This window comes from Coenobita brevimanus, chromosome 42 (genome assembly GCF_032717465.1).
Source record: "Coenobita brevimanus isolate Jiangsu-jjx chromosome 42, ASM3271746v2, whole genome shotgun sequence".
Taxonomy (NCBI): Eukaryota; Metazoa; Arthropoda; class Malacostraca; order Decapoda; family Coenobitidae; genus Coenobita; species Coenobita brevimanus.
This window is the reverse complement of record NC_136995.1, coordinates 7389237-7404072: the sequence shown is the minus strand read 5'-3', so window position 1 is coordinate 7404072 and position 14836 is coordinate 7389237. Positions and strand designations below refer to the sequence as shown.

At 42.5% G+C, this 14836-nt stretch overlaps 1 protein-coding gene across 1 annotated transcript in view; it reads right to left on the bottom strand.

The window, feature by feature from the left end:
• Positions 1-576: 576 nt before the first annotated feature.
• Positions 577-14836, bottom strand: part of LOC145397635 (putative caffeoyl-CoA O-methyltransferase 2) — a 76077-nt gene continuing 61817 nt past the window's right edge. Inside the window, exons 4-5 of the mRNA XM_080270675.1 lie at positions 1187-1298; positions 577-938 (exon numbers count right to left, since the gene is read on the bottom strand). Of these exons, the coding sequence (XP_080126801.1) occupies positions 577-938; positions 1187-1298 (474 nt within the window). The remainder of the gene's footprint in view (positions 939-1186; positions 1299-14836) is intronic.

Here is a 14836-nt window from a genome sequence, read left to right as displayed (position 1 = left end):
AGAGGGTGATTGCTTTCCTATGGTTGATGGGTCTGCTTGGCCAGAGAGACCACAGTTGATCTACCATTACTACTACTACTACTACTACTACCATTACTACTACTACCATTACTACTACTACTACTACTACTACCAAATGTTTAAATAAAAATACATGTCTGTGGTATTGGAAGTACTCCATCCTGAAGTTTAAAATATGCTCTATGCATTTTTCAATGCATATGACCTCAATCTGGTTATCTCCCCCCCCTCTCTCTCTCTCTCTCTCTCTCTCTCTCTCTCTCACACACACACACACACACACACACACACACACACACACACACACACACACACACACACACACACACACACACACACACACACACACACACACACACACACACACACACACACACACACACACACACTTTTACAGTCATCCAAAAATTTTTCAAAGACCCTGTTTCATAAATGAGTTTATTTACCTAGACTTCAATTCAAGGAGCAAATGAGGAAAAGCGCTCATAAGAGTTTAGTGGTGTCATTCATCACTTGAAACTTTTCTGTGAACATGGTGAGGTCATATTTCCGTAGTTACTTGATGAAACAGAGACTGGCGCCGTCACCAACTGTGAGGAAGGACAGATTGATCCGCTGGTCGTCTCGCAGTTTCTCATTCAGCCGCCTCACAATAAGAGTTCTGGGCTCATGGTTGTTGGAGTCGAGAACTTTGCCGTCGAGTAGCGTGTTGTCGAAGCAGATGATGCCGCCTCGCCGCACCAGCACCAGACACTGCTCGTAGTATCGGTCGTAATTAAGCTTGTCAGCATCAATGAAGGCGAAGTCGAAGGTACCAGCCTGACCATCGTCAATAAATGTTTGGAGCGTGTCGACTGCCGGGGCCAAATGCAAGATGATCTTGTGACTCACACCCGCATCAGCCCAGAACTTCTTCCCTAAAGGGAAAAAAGAAATGATCACAAGAGTTCGTCAGACTGGTTATTCTAGGAACGACTATAGAATATCCGTGTTTTGGTAGTTTGTGTGGTCCTGTACATGTATAGATACAGTTCATATAATTTACAATATGCCTGATACTGTTCATACTATTTTAGACTTTTCTGGTTACGAGTAGATAACTAGACTGCAAGCAGTTTGCTACCTCTGGAAAGTATCAAAAATGACAAAAGGGGAGTGCCTTTACCAATGCTGGTGAATTCATCGCTGGTGTCGAGTGCATGAACTTCGCCATCTGAGGGCAGTGCCAGGGCAGCAGACAGGGCGCTTGCTCCTGTGAACACTCCCACATCCAGCACCTGAAGCACCACAACTCCGTCTTCAGACTTCATTATAATAACACAATTTATTCATTTGTTATACTAACAAAATATAGGTGCTAATTATATCAGTCGTCTCACCTACCTTTATAGCACGATGCCAGTTTTTCCAAGTAGTCCCTTTTTTTTATAAGAAGCACATTTTAACAATCAGGTTCCTATGACCCACTCTCAGCTAAGCAAAATTACAGAGTGTTACTTGGAATGGAATACTTTATGTTTTGAATAAACTGTACCCAATCTGTCTTCTTGGAGTTGGTGAAGGTTTTCCTAATTTGTTTGGTTTTGCTTTTATTGTGTGTGGCATGATGATAGGGTGCGGGTAAGGGGATGGGTCTGCTGTGATGTGGCAGGGGCAAACCAGCTCTGCTGTCAGGCCCTGCTGCGAATGTCACTGATTGCACTGCGCATTTGACCCTTGTGCGGTGTGGTGCGGTGAGGATCTGTCCCTTCTCCCCTCTGGGGCTAAGATGCGAATGAATGTGTTTGAATGGATGAGTAAATGGGGAGTGTGTCGTCCTGTCTCGGCTACTTCCCTTTCTTTGGGGGAAGCAGCCTAGGTATATAGATAGATAGATAGATAGATAGATAGATGATGATAGGGAGGTGGTATAGTAAGAGATCATGTACTATTTTCCAGGAAGTTTGTATGGCAAGCGTAAGGGAACAGAGTGTTATGTCAGGGGATGAGGCTCTGATAGCGTTTCTCTGGAGGTCTTGTTGGAGTCTGGCGACTGTTTAGATTCTGTTCAAGGTGTCCAACAACAAGGACCCCTTGGCTGTCTCGTGTCAGAGTGATCAGCCATAAAGGGTGTTTGGCAGTTTAATTACCTGCTATCATCCCTCGACAACACTGTGGGGAGCGATCAGCAGTGCATAGATTGGAACATCTAGATGATAAGTGGAAGAACCCTAGTTGAGCTTTCGGTTCTGTCATGTTCCTAGACAAGCTAGGTTAACTGCGATTCCTGTTCACCTGGTAGTATTCTAGGGATCCTGGATGTAAAGCTATTTCGTCCGGTCATATTATAGGGGAAGAATGTGACTGAGTTAAGGATGTATTGTCTTCCTTATCGCCTTCAGTTTGATGCTGTATTTTCAGTTTATTCTTGATGAGGTCACATAATCTTGTTCAAATTAGGCGAGTCGCATGTTTGGAAAGTGTTACTGAGAGGTTTATATAATACTTCAGTTCCTATACTGAATAATATTAACTGACTGCAGATCATAAGGGGTAATGAACCTGTAATTTATGGATATAAATCGAAGCCTTCTTCCTTAAACTGTGTCAGTCTATCGATCTATTGCCAGACGCCTCAATCTCGTACAGGGAGGCCACAAACAAATAGCCTCCATGTCGCCCTGTCCTCTGCCATTTCACTGCCCTGCTCCCAGTTCACACCAACCCTGTCTCATCTACCTTTCCACTCCATCCCTCCACCTCATCCTTGGCCCATCCCTCCCTCTACCCCCCTCCACCTCACTTACACTCTCCTCGCCAGTCTCTTGCTCTTCATCCTCTCCACATGGCCAACCCACGTCAGTGTGTTTCTCCTAACTCTTCCTATCACATCCACATCCACACCACAACGCTCCTTCACTTAATTTGTCAGTCTGTCTCTCCATGTGAGTCCACAGCCTTCTCTCAAATAACTCATTTCCACTGAACTCACTCTTGACTTGTGTCCTTCCAACAACGTCCAAGCTTCACTTCCATACCATAGAGTTGGTATCACAATAATGTCAAGCAGTAACGTTTTCACTTCCATGCTCACTTCCCTGCTTCTTATCACTGCTTTCAAAGAACCAGCAACCTCTCTTCCTTGCTGTACCCTTTCAAGCACTTCACGCTCTAAACCTCCATCCTTACTCATCACAGTACCCAAGTACTTAAATGCACACACATTTTCCATTTCCTCTCATCCAACCTTATTGTACATTCAGTGACTTCATTTCTCTCGAAGACCGTAAGCTGTGTCAAGGCCCGAATTCTGTGTGACTTAGGAGGCTCCGTAGTGCAGCTTCCTTCGTGATGTATTTCCCATATAACACCTTAGGTTTCTCTTGTATATTGCTTTTATTTTTCAACATGGATTTGGTTTGCATCAGTCTATCTACATATTGCAAGACACCCCAATCCCGTAAGGGATGGCTACAAACAAATTGCCTCTATGTCGCCTATTTCCCGCCAGTCCACTGCCCTGCTCCCAGCTCACAACCCCCTCTCTCATATACCTCTCCACTCCATCCCACCGTCTCATCCTTGGCCTCCCCCTCCCTCCTCCCCCCTCCCTTCCACCTCACTCATATACACTCTCCTCGCCAGTCTCTCACTCTCCATCCTCTCCACATGGCCAAACCACTTCAGTGTGTTTCTCCTAACGCTTCCAATTATATCCATCTCCACACCACAACGCTCCTTCACTTCCTCATTTGTCAGTCTGTCTCTCCATGTGACTCCACAGGCTCCTTTCAGATAACTCATTTCCACTGCTGTCACTCTTGACTTGTGTCCCTCCAACAAGGTCCAAGTTTCACTTCCATAAGGTAGAGTTGGTGTCACAATACTATCATGTAGTAACTTTTTCACTTCCATGCTCTCTTCCCTGTTTCTTATCACCGCATTCAAGGAACCAGCAACCTTTCTTCCTTGTTTTACCCTTTCAAGCACTTCACCCTCCAAACTTCCATCCTTACTCATCACACTATCCAAGAACTTAAACGCACTCACATTTTCCATTTCCTCCTCATCCAACCTCACTGTACATTCACTGACTTCGCTTCTCTCGAAGACGATAACTTTACGCTTCGCTACATTCACCTTTAGATTCCTTTTTTTACACACTCTCCCAAATTCATCCACCAAGCCTTGCAGCTCCCCTTCGTCTTCACTTGACAACACAGTATCATCTGCAAACAACAGTACAGGGAGTTTCCAATCACTGTCCTGTCTCATTAGGGCCACTCCAACATCCACTGCCCAACCATGTATCTCTTTTATAACCTCATCCATATACAGATTGACTAACCATGGAGACATGACACATCCCTGTTTCAATCTAACCTTCAAGTAGAAAAATTCACCCAGTTCGCTATCCACACGCACTGCAGCCTTAGCACCCTCATACATGCTCTTCAAAGCATTCAGCAACTTCCATCTACTCCATATGTTCTTAATACCTTCCACAATCCTTGTCTATCCACTCTCTCAAATGCTTTCTACAAATTCATGAAAGCCGCATACAACTTCTTTCCCTTCTCTAGAAACTTTTCCACTAACGATCTAAGAAGTATGTCTGATCTACACAACCTCTTCCCTTCATAAAACCTCCCTATTCTTCTGCAATTTTATTCCTCTGTTATTTCCCTAACTCTGTCAATAATTATCCTACCATATACTTCTTCTGTTACTCTAAAACAAATGCCCCTATGATTACCACACACTTCTTTTTCCCCTTTCCCTTTGTGCAAGGAAATAATTATACCTGACTTCCAATCCTCAGGGGCTCTACCTTCCTCCCAGGCCAATCTGCTCATCTTCCACATCCATTCTACTACTATCTCTCCCTCATGCTTCCGCATTCCACACACTCCATCAATTCCTGGGGCTTTCCCCGTTTTGGCGTTCTTTATTGCTTCCATAACTTCCATCCTGCTGATTTCTTCCTCTCGTCTCACGTCCCTCCGTCTCCCAGTTATTACCCAGCCACTTATACTCGCATTACTTTCATTCTCTTTGTTCAACAATTCCTTAAAGTGTTCTCTCCATCTGCTTACTTTTTCTCCCTTCTCCATTAATAATCTACCATTTTTATCTTTCATTCCACGAATAACTTCATTGCCAACTTCTCTAACTCTCTTTACCTCTTTCCAGAACGTTTTCTTACATTCTCTTTACTTTACACTCAAATTCCTTCCAAATTCCTCATCAGCTCTCTTCTTACTTTCCCTTACTTATCTTTTCACCTCTCTCTTCCTCTCTATATATAACATATAACTCTTCTGTCTCTCAACTTCTTCCACGCCCCTGTTCCTTATCCACTTGCTGTATGCTTTCTTCTTTTGTGCCACAGCCTGTCTCACCTCTTCATTCCACCATGCTGTTCCTTGCACCTCCTTTTGTCTTCTCTTCACCCCACACACCACCTCACATGCTGCACAGATTTCTTCTGTGATATCTTGCATACACCTTCCACGTCTCCCATCTGTTCCAGTCCATATTTACCGATTTGCTCCTCCACTTCTCCCTTATATTCTGCCTTTTTCTCATTCTCTTGTAACCTTTCCACCCTCCTTGCATATACTGCTTCCTCCTGTCCTTCCTTTCTTCTATTTATCTATTTCACTTGGACCTTGATTCTTACCACCACCAAGTGGTGGTCAGAAAGTCCACTCCCCCAACCTCTATATGCTCTTGCATCCATTACACACTTTCACATCCTTTCATCCACACACACATAATCAGTCATTGCCTTCCGTTCGTTCAGTTCACCACCCACCCTTCTCATCACTTGCCACGTATACCTATGGATCATTTTGTGCCTGAAGAGGGTATTGGCTATCACCAATCCTTTCCCCGCACAAATTTCCACTAAAGCACTGCCATTCTCATCTATCAGCAGGCACACCTCACTCACCAACTACTTCATCCACCTTCACATTCCCTACATTACCATTCATATCGCCAGTCAAAAACACTCATTCCTTTCAAACTTTTCCATGCATGCTTCCACATTTGTCCAGGGCAGGGATGCACAAAACTCTGTCGGATGGCACCCTTAAAGCTGGCCTTAAATGAAATATTAAAGGCGGCCCTACGGCTGCCTCTAAGGCCCATGCACGACGACCCCTTGCCTTGTCTTAAGGCTGACTTAAGTTTCGTGCATTGGCTTTAGCTAAGGCTTGCCTTAACTGTAGGGAATGTTTTGGGGGAAATCTCGTGCGTCAGCTGAGACTCTTCCGACCAATCAGACGGCAGAACACAGAAACACTGGGCCAGTCACAGAGCTTCATGAATCAGCTGGGGGTGATAGGCGAGAGCGAGTGTTTATGTTACCGGCAATGTGGGGAAACCCGTCACATAGAATGCCTAGGTAAACTATGTAATGCTAAAATTTCAAGACAAGGTCTAAGAAAATCATCTGTACACATTTCCTTGGTATTCTGTAGATTACCGTGTTTGTTTTAGGCAAAGTGAGAAACGACCAAACTGTAGCAAACTGGCAAATGTGAAATCAGTTATTTCAGTATGTTAGGCTAATTTAGACTGCCGTTAGGTTAGGCTGGGATAGTCAAGGCTACGTTCAAATTCGATATAGGTAGGTTAAGTTAGGTTAATTTAGGTAAACGCCTAACACAGCGCTCTTCTAATTTAGCCTAACCTAACCTAGCCTAACTTAACTTAACCTTGATTATCCCAGCTTAACCCCCCTGTTGTTTATTATACTTTGCCATAAAAATGCTAGACATTCTACAGAATACCTAGGCATTCTAATAAAATCCCTAGGTAAAATGAATAAAGTCAGAATGAAATAAGCTTATTTCATACCTTGCCAAAAAATGCTAGACATTCTGTCGAATACCTGGGCGATCTATACAATACCTTATTTTGACACAATGCCGGTAACATTAACACAACAGTCAAGGATAAGCAAGTGAAGTACCAGTAATTAATTGAAAACAATGTAGGGTGCAACGAAAAGCAGTCCAGCATTACACCCACTCAACCTTTAAACCATTAGTAAGATGGGAGGGTTTAGGAGTAAAGAAACAAAACAGCAATATGAACGGGAACTTATTATGTTTGCCATGCTTTACCTAACCATTGTCCAACTTCACACAAAGTAATCAGCAACCACAGTTACCTAGCAGAAAACTGTCACCATAGACACCTTGGTTCACATCTCTGGTGGAGGATAGAATTAGCCCAGATATAGGCAGCATGATTGCTGCCAGGATATCTGTAATTACAGCTCAATATCATTTTGTTGCTGTCACAACTTGCACGTCCAGTGAATGGAACCCATTACAACTGACAAATACATGTTCTTTGTGATCTGGGGTCTTAACTGGTATGAGGGTTCAATCCATTGCTCCAAGCACTTTAGGAAGTTAACAATGAAGAATTTTCACAACCCATAATATGGCTGCATGGCAAAGCAGACGTAGAGGGAAAATAAAGACCATAAGAAACATGCAAACATCAAGAAAAGAGGGTAGGACTGAAGACAACAGTCAGGAATGAAGGACTGAAGACAAAAAGGTTCCTCCTTAGTTGCCCTTTACAAGCAGGGATACTGGGGATGTGTTCTTTCCCTCCCTTCTCATGGGGGACCCAAGCACTTTAGAAAAATTATTTATTCTGTGGAAACCCTCTAGTCTCTGTTCTTCTCAGCAAAGCACTGGGCATCTCAATTTTTCTGTCATTTCCTGTATAAAGCATCTGTCACACGTGATACCACTTTGGATATACTTGTTGACTGATGAATACCACTCTCCAACAACACTCTGAAAATTCCCTTGGGTTGCCAAAAATTGTTGCGTAGGCAAGAATGGCATGGGAGTGTAGCGTGACACTCCCAGTATGAGGCTCAAGTTCTGTTAAACGAAGGAATTTGCTCCTGGGGAGGCAATATTGTCTCAATGCATGTTCATCATTTGTGTTATGGGGGTTCAGTGGATCCAGGAAACCTCCATTCCCTTCTCAAAGCACGATCTAGTTCACAGGCAACCATCAACTCCATACCGAGATAAACAATAACAAGTTTGGTCCGGTTTGTGCTATAGAGAATATCAAATCGGAGTTACTTTATTTACGGGTCTCAATACAGTAAGGCTGCTCCGACCCAGCCTCAGCGGCTGAGGCGGCCTTACCAAGGCTTACCCTCCTGTATTTGCTTTGCGCATGAGCCTTAGCGACCTACGGCCTTAACCTATCCGACTTAAGGCCGTGTGTAGCCTTAAGGCCGTTTGTGCATCCGGGCCCAGAACTCTTCTCTCACTATGCATGCACGATCTTGGGTTGGCGCATACATGCACACAATTGCCCACATTTGTAGTCCAACTTTTAATCTTACCCACACAATCCTTGAGCCAACTGATCCATACTCTCTTATATTCTCCTTCCATCTGTTACTCACAACAATACATACTCCTTCTTTTGCCCTCTCAAGCTCACTACTCCAGCACATATATCCCATCCATACTCCCATTCTCTCATACTCTCACCTCTCCATTTAGTTTCAGTTAATCCACATACATCCACTTTCGCACCCTCAAGTACCTGGACAATCTGTCTTTCACCTCATCATTTGCACCCCTTGTATTCCACGTCGCAATCCGTATCGTTTCCCTATTTCAGGCCTTAGTCGTCACCTTTTGGTCAGTCCTGGTCCGAGGCTTCTTGTTCTTATTTTTAGTTCGTTGTTTTCCGGGGAGCGGCACTAACCCTCCACCAACCCACTTGTTGCCATGTAGGGAACACGTGTTGGTTGGTTATAAGGTTACCACCCAGCGTTGTAAATGCCTTCCTGGTTTGCAGGAAATCATTTGGCTTGCCACTTACTGTAGTGTAGAGCTACCGTAAAAACACAGTACCACTACAGTACACTAAGTGGGTGGATGATGGGCGTCTCCACCTACAACATGATGGGCGCCTCCACCTACCACAAAAATAATATTAAGGTGTATTGTACAGAATAAATCGCTAAAGAAGATGGGTAAAAAAAAATCATCAAGGACTCTTAGAATACGACCTTCATCCCCTTCACTCGGACGAGATAGGCTAATTTATACTCAGTTATTACTACCACCAGACGATAACATGCAACTTTGGAGAGATTTTTTGAACCAGAGAAGTTAATCCCCCTCGCCCCTTTTATTGCAATACGACTGCCTTGAGCTGAATAAAATCGCCAGGTGGTATCAAGAAGCACATAACATATTCTGGGTCAAACGCTTCATTTGTTGGCCAACCGAATCAGGGCCGATGATGCAGCGGTGTGTCATTTCTTTTATTTCATTATTTTCCATTCTAGAGAATGAAATTTTTATTATTTTTATCTTATTTCATATATTTTGATATCATATTATGATACAGCAAATTGGTAATAGCCAATACCCTCTTCAGGCATAAAATGATCCACAGGTATACATGGCGAGTGATGAGAAGGGTGGGTGGTGAACTGAATGAAAGGAAGGCAATGATTGATTATGTGTGTGTGGATGAAAGGATGCGAAGATGTGTAAAGGATGCAAGAGTGAATAGAGGTTGGGGGAGTGGACTTTCTGACCACTACTTGGTGGTGGCCAGAATTAGGATGCAAGTGAGATGGAGGAATAGAAGAAGGGAAAGACGAGAGGAAGGAGTAGTTGCAAGGAGAGTGGAAAGGTTACAAGAGGATGAGAAAAAGGCAGAGTATAAGAGAGAAGTGGAGGAACGATTGGGCAAATATGAATTGGAGCAGATGGGAGACGTGGAAGGTGTGTGTAAGATATTTACAGAAGAAATATATGCAGCATGTGATGTGGTGTGTGGAAGGAAGAGAAGTCGGAGGGGGGGTGTAAGGAACAGCGTGGTGGACTGAAGAGGTGAAACAGGCTGTGGCACAAAAGAAGAGTGCATACAATGAATGGATGAGAAATAGGGGCGTGGAAGAAGTTGAGAGGCGGAAGAGAGAGTTATATGTGGAAAGGAAGAAAGAGGTGAAAAGATTAGTAAGAGAGAGTAAGAAGAGAGTGGATGAGGAATTTGGAAGGAATTTGAGTGTAAAGTGAAGGGACTGTAAGAAAATGTTCTGGAGAGAAGTGAAAAGAGTAAGACAGGGTGGAAGTGAAGTTAGCAGGGGAGTGAAAGATAAAAATGGTAGATTACTAGTGGAGAAGGGAGAAAAAGTGAGCAGATGGAGAGAACACTTTAAGGAATTGTTGAACGTAGAGGATGGAAGTAATGCGAGTATAAGTGGCTGGGGAATGGCTGGGAGAAGGAGGGAGGTGAGAAGACAGGAAGAAATCAGTAGGATAGAAGTTGTGGAAGCAATGAAGAAAGTTAAATCGGAGAAAGCCCCAAGAATTGATGGAGTGTGTGATGAAATGCTGAAGCATGGGGGAGAGATAGTAGTAGAATGGATGTGGAAGATGTGCAGATTGGCCTGGGAGGAAGGTAGAGTCCCGGAGGAATGGAAGTCAGGTATAATTATTCTCTTGTACCAAGGAAAAGGGGAAAAAGAAGTGTGTGGTAATCATAGGGGCATTTGTCTTCTTAGTATAATAGGAAAAGTGTATGGTAGGATACTTATTGACAGAGTTAGAGAAAGAACAGAGAAATTAGTTGGAGAAGAACAGGGAGGCTTTAGGAAGGGAAGAGGTTGTGTAGATCAGATATTCATTCTTAGATCTTTAGTGGAAAAGTTTCTAGAGAAGGGAGAGAAGTTGTATGCGGCTTTCATGGATTTGGAGAAAGCATATGACAGGGTGGATAGACAAGGATTGTGGAAAGTATTAAGAATATATGGAGTAGATGGGAAGTTGTTGAATGCTGTGAAGAGTATGTACGATGGTGCGAAGGCTGCAGTGCGTGTGGATGGTGAACTAAGTGAATTTTTCTCTTTGAAAGTTGGTTTGAAACAGGGATGTGTCATGTCTCCATGGCTGTTCAATCTATACATGGATAGGGTAATAAAAGAGGTACAAGGTAGGGTAGTGAATGTTGGAGTGGCCCTGGTGAGAGAGGATAGTGTTTGGAAACTCCCTGTACTGTTGTTTGCAGATGATACTGTGTTGTTGAATGAAGACGAAGGGGAGCTGCAAGGCTTGGTGGATGAGTTTGAGAGAGTGTGTAAGAAACGGAACCTAAAGGTGAATGTAGGGAAGAGTAAAGTGATGGTCTTTGAGAGAGGTGAAGTTAGTGAATGTACAGCGAGGTTGGATGGTGAGGAATTGGAAAATGTGAGTACGTTTAAGTATTTGGGTAGTGTGATGAGTAAGGATGGAGGTTTGGAGGGTGAAGTGCTTGAAAGGGTACAGCAGGGAAGAAAGGTTTCTGGTTCCTTGAAAGCAGTGATAAGAAACAGGGAAGTGAGCATGGAAGTGAAAAAGTTACTACATGACAGTATTGTGATACCAACTCTAACGTACGGAAGTGAAGCTTGGACGTTGTTGGAAGGACACAAGTCAAGAGTGAGAGCAGTGGAAATGAGTTATTTAAGAGGAGCCTGTGGAGTCACGTGGAGAGACAGGCTGACGAATGAGGATATAAAGGAGCGTTGTGGTGTGGATGTGGATGTGATAGGAAGCGTTATGAGGAACACACTAAGGTGGTTTGGCCATGTGGAGAGGATGGAGGGTGAAAGACTGACGAAGAGAGTGTATGTGAGTGAGGTGGAGGGGGGAAGAGGGAGGGGGAGGCCGAGGATGAGATGGAGGGATGGGGTGGAGAGGTATATGAGAGAGGGGGGTGTGAGTTGGGAGCAGAGGAGTGAAATGGCGGGGGACAGGGCGACTTGGAGGCGATTTGTTTGTGGCCACCCCAAATGAGATTGAGGCGTCTGGCAATAGATAGATAGATAGAAATAAACACGAATCATGGGTGTATAATTATACATCGTATACTTTGCACGCATACTTTTTTTTTATTATTTATGCTTTTTTGGTCAATTATCGTCACAAAAAACTGAAATTCTTACGGGAAGTGTAAAATTAGTTGTAGTTTGTCACTGCATCATCAAATATCGAATAATCAAATACTGAATCAATATATTTTTTTATGTGTAACTCCACATCTTACATTGGGGCATGTCTCATCATTTTGTAGCTATTTTCCCTTGCTCAGATTTTTATGATATATACCTTATTTCATAATTATATGATATACACCTTATTTCATATATTTTGAGATCATGATACTGTAAGTAACAAAAATCTTTGGGGTGTAACTTTGCATCGCATATTTTTTAAGCTTGCGTTGTTTTTATTTATTTATTTATTTTTGTCAAATATAATCAAAGACCTGAAAATTTTATGGGAAGTGTGAAATTAATTGTATCTGGTCACTGTATCATCAAATATTGAGTAATTTCTTTTGATGTGTGAATGCACATCGTATTTTCTTGTACATTTGCATTATTTTTTTCAACTCAGATGTTTTCCGGTTATTTATGGTCAAAATTGGATAAATTTATCTAATATGCATGATACATTATACGCTGCTATCACAACAAAAATAGTAAATACACAATGTTACGTGTGTAAGAATGTACTGTATATATATATTTTTGTGTATATTATGCATGTATATATACAGTAGTGCGTGCGTGTCCCTGGGCGTGTGTGTATGTGCGTCGATGCTGTGTACGCCGGCATCTACGAACATGCAATCACTCATGTTGTTGCCTGTTTAGTGCATACACATAGTTTTAGTTAAATCTGTTTGCTCTATCGATGCGGGTGTGACTAAAATTGTGTTTAATATCAGTGACTATTGGTGGAGCTTAAACTGGCGACATAAAGATTTGTATTCACCAGCGATATTTATAATGTTTGGAGTATGGGGGAGAGATTAATTTGCCTAGCTCTTTTCTGTATATTTCTCGTCCGGCCTCTAGCTGGGTGTTGACGTGTGCACGCAGCTGGAGGTATTATAAAGCAGAGAATTTTGAATGGAGCGAGAGTTTTGTGGGATTGGCATCGAGAGAGGGAGTGTTTGGACTGGAGGTCAGAGAGGGAGGAGAAACAGAATTTTGTGTTGTATATATTTCTGAACATCTTTTCACTTCGTGTCAGCATCCAGTCGCAAGTATTATTATTATTATTATTATTATTATTATTATTATTATTATTATTATTAGAGGCAATTATAGAATGCATTTAGTTATCTCTTTCTGTATGATTTTATTTCTTTTGTCTGGAAAGTTTGTTCCCAGACTTTAGTGTGATTATTCAGGGCATTATCAGGTTGCTTGTTTTTCTCATTCTTTTGTGTTCCATTCTCTCATTGTAAATATTGTAAATATCATTAGCTTGTATTGTATTAGGTATTTTTCGCCGTGTTTATTTTGCCCTTGCTTACGTCAGCTAATATTATTTACTTTCGGACTTGTGTTGGGAGACTGGAGTTATTTTTTTCATTGTTTTTCATCACTTAACTCTTTGTTCAGTTCCCTTTTCACTTTTTCTCAGTTCTTACGCAGTCAGATTTTATCTTGTGTTGCCTACTCCCATCTTGTAACATATAAATTGGCTTTACCTCGCCAGGATAATACCCTGTTATTTTTATTATTATTGTGTCATTGTGGTAGTGTGTCATCATGGAGGGTAGGACTAGTGATGTTACTGTGGCGCCTCTACATATAGTAAGTCAGCAAGATGTAGTTGACCTCATCAACTCAGGACCAATGAAGGATAAGGTTAGGAGGTTGCAGAGGCAGGAGTTAACCTTAGTCGCTCAAGCTCTTGATATTCAGAATGAGTCAGGTAATGCCTTCCCGTTAACTAATCTAATCTGTCACCGACTGTTTGGCACAGACCCATACGAAGTCCCAGGATCCTTGCCAGACCTTGAATTAGTTTCGAGATCAGTTCATTCATCCCATGATAGTTTAGCTGAGGTCACTGTCATCCACAAGAAAGATTCTATTGATGCAGAGCAGGCTAAGCGCGATCATGAGTATAGGATGTTACAGCTTCAGCTACAGCTTCAAAGGGAGAAGAAGGAGGAGGGGAATAGTAAACTACAGGAGTAGAAAATAAAACTGGAGCAGATGAAGCTTAGCTATGAAATGCGTATGAATTGCCCAAGTGTCCCAACCAATTTCCCCCATTCTTTCTCAGAATTTAGAGCAGTTGACCCCACTAAATTATTTCCCCCATTCGATGAGCGCTTAGTCCTGGAGTTCTTTGACCGATTTGAGAAGATTGCTACGGGTAACAAGTGGCCCAGAGACAGCTCGTCATCTTCAATTCAGACAGTAATCAAGGGTAAAACACTGAAGGCCTATGACAGTCTTAGCCACCAAGAATCACAGGATTACGAGGTACTAAAGAAAGCCATACTACGTGCACACGAGATGAGAACTGAAACTTACAGGCAGAAATTTAGGAACTGTAGGAAGAGCCCTCATGCCACTTTTGTAGATTTCAGTAGGCAGATGACTGATGCATTTAATCAGTGGATGCTAAGTGAGGATGTCTCAGAATCTTATGTTAAGCTTAAGGAACTTGTTATCCTCGAGAACTTCTTTGATATGATTGATACAGATTTAAGAACGTACCTCGTTGATAAGAAAGTTAAGAATGCTGCTGAAGCTGCAGTTTATGTAGATGATTATTTATTGTTTAAGAACTTGAATAAGGGTAAGGAAGCTCCTAGAAGTGTTCCTCAGAAGTGTTACCTCTCTCAGCTACCCAAACAACCATCTCAGAAGCCCAGCTCTACGAATTACTCCATGCTCAAACCTGATATACCTCACATTTCCCCAAAATCTACACGCCGCCCATTTACTTGCTCATATTGCAAGTGCCAG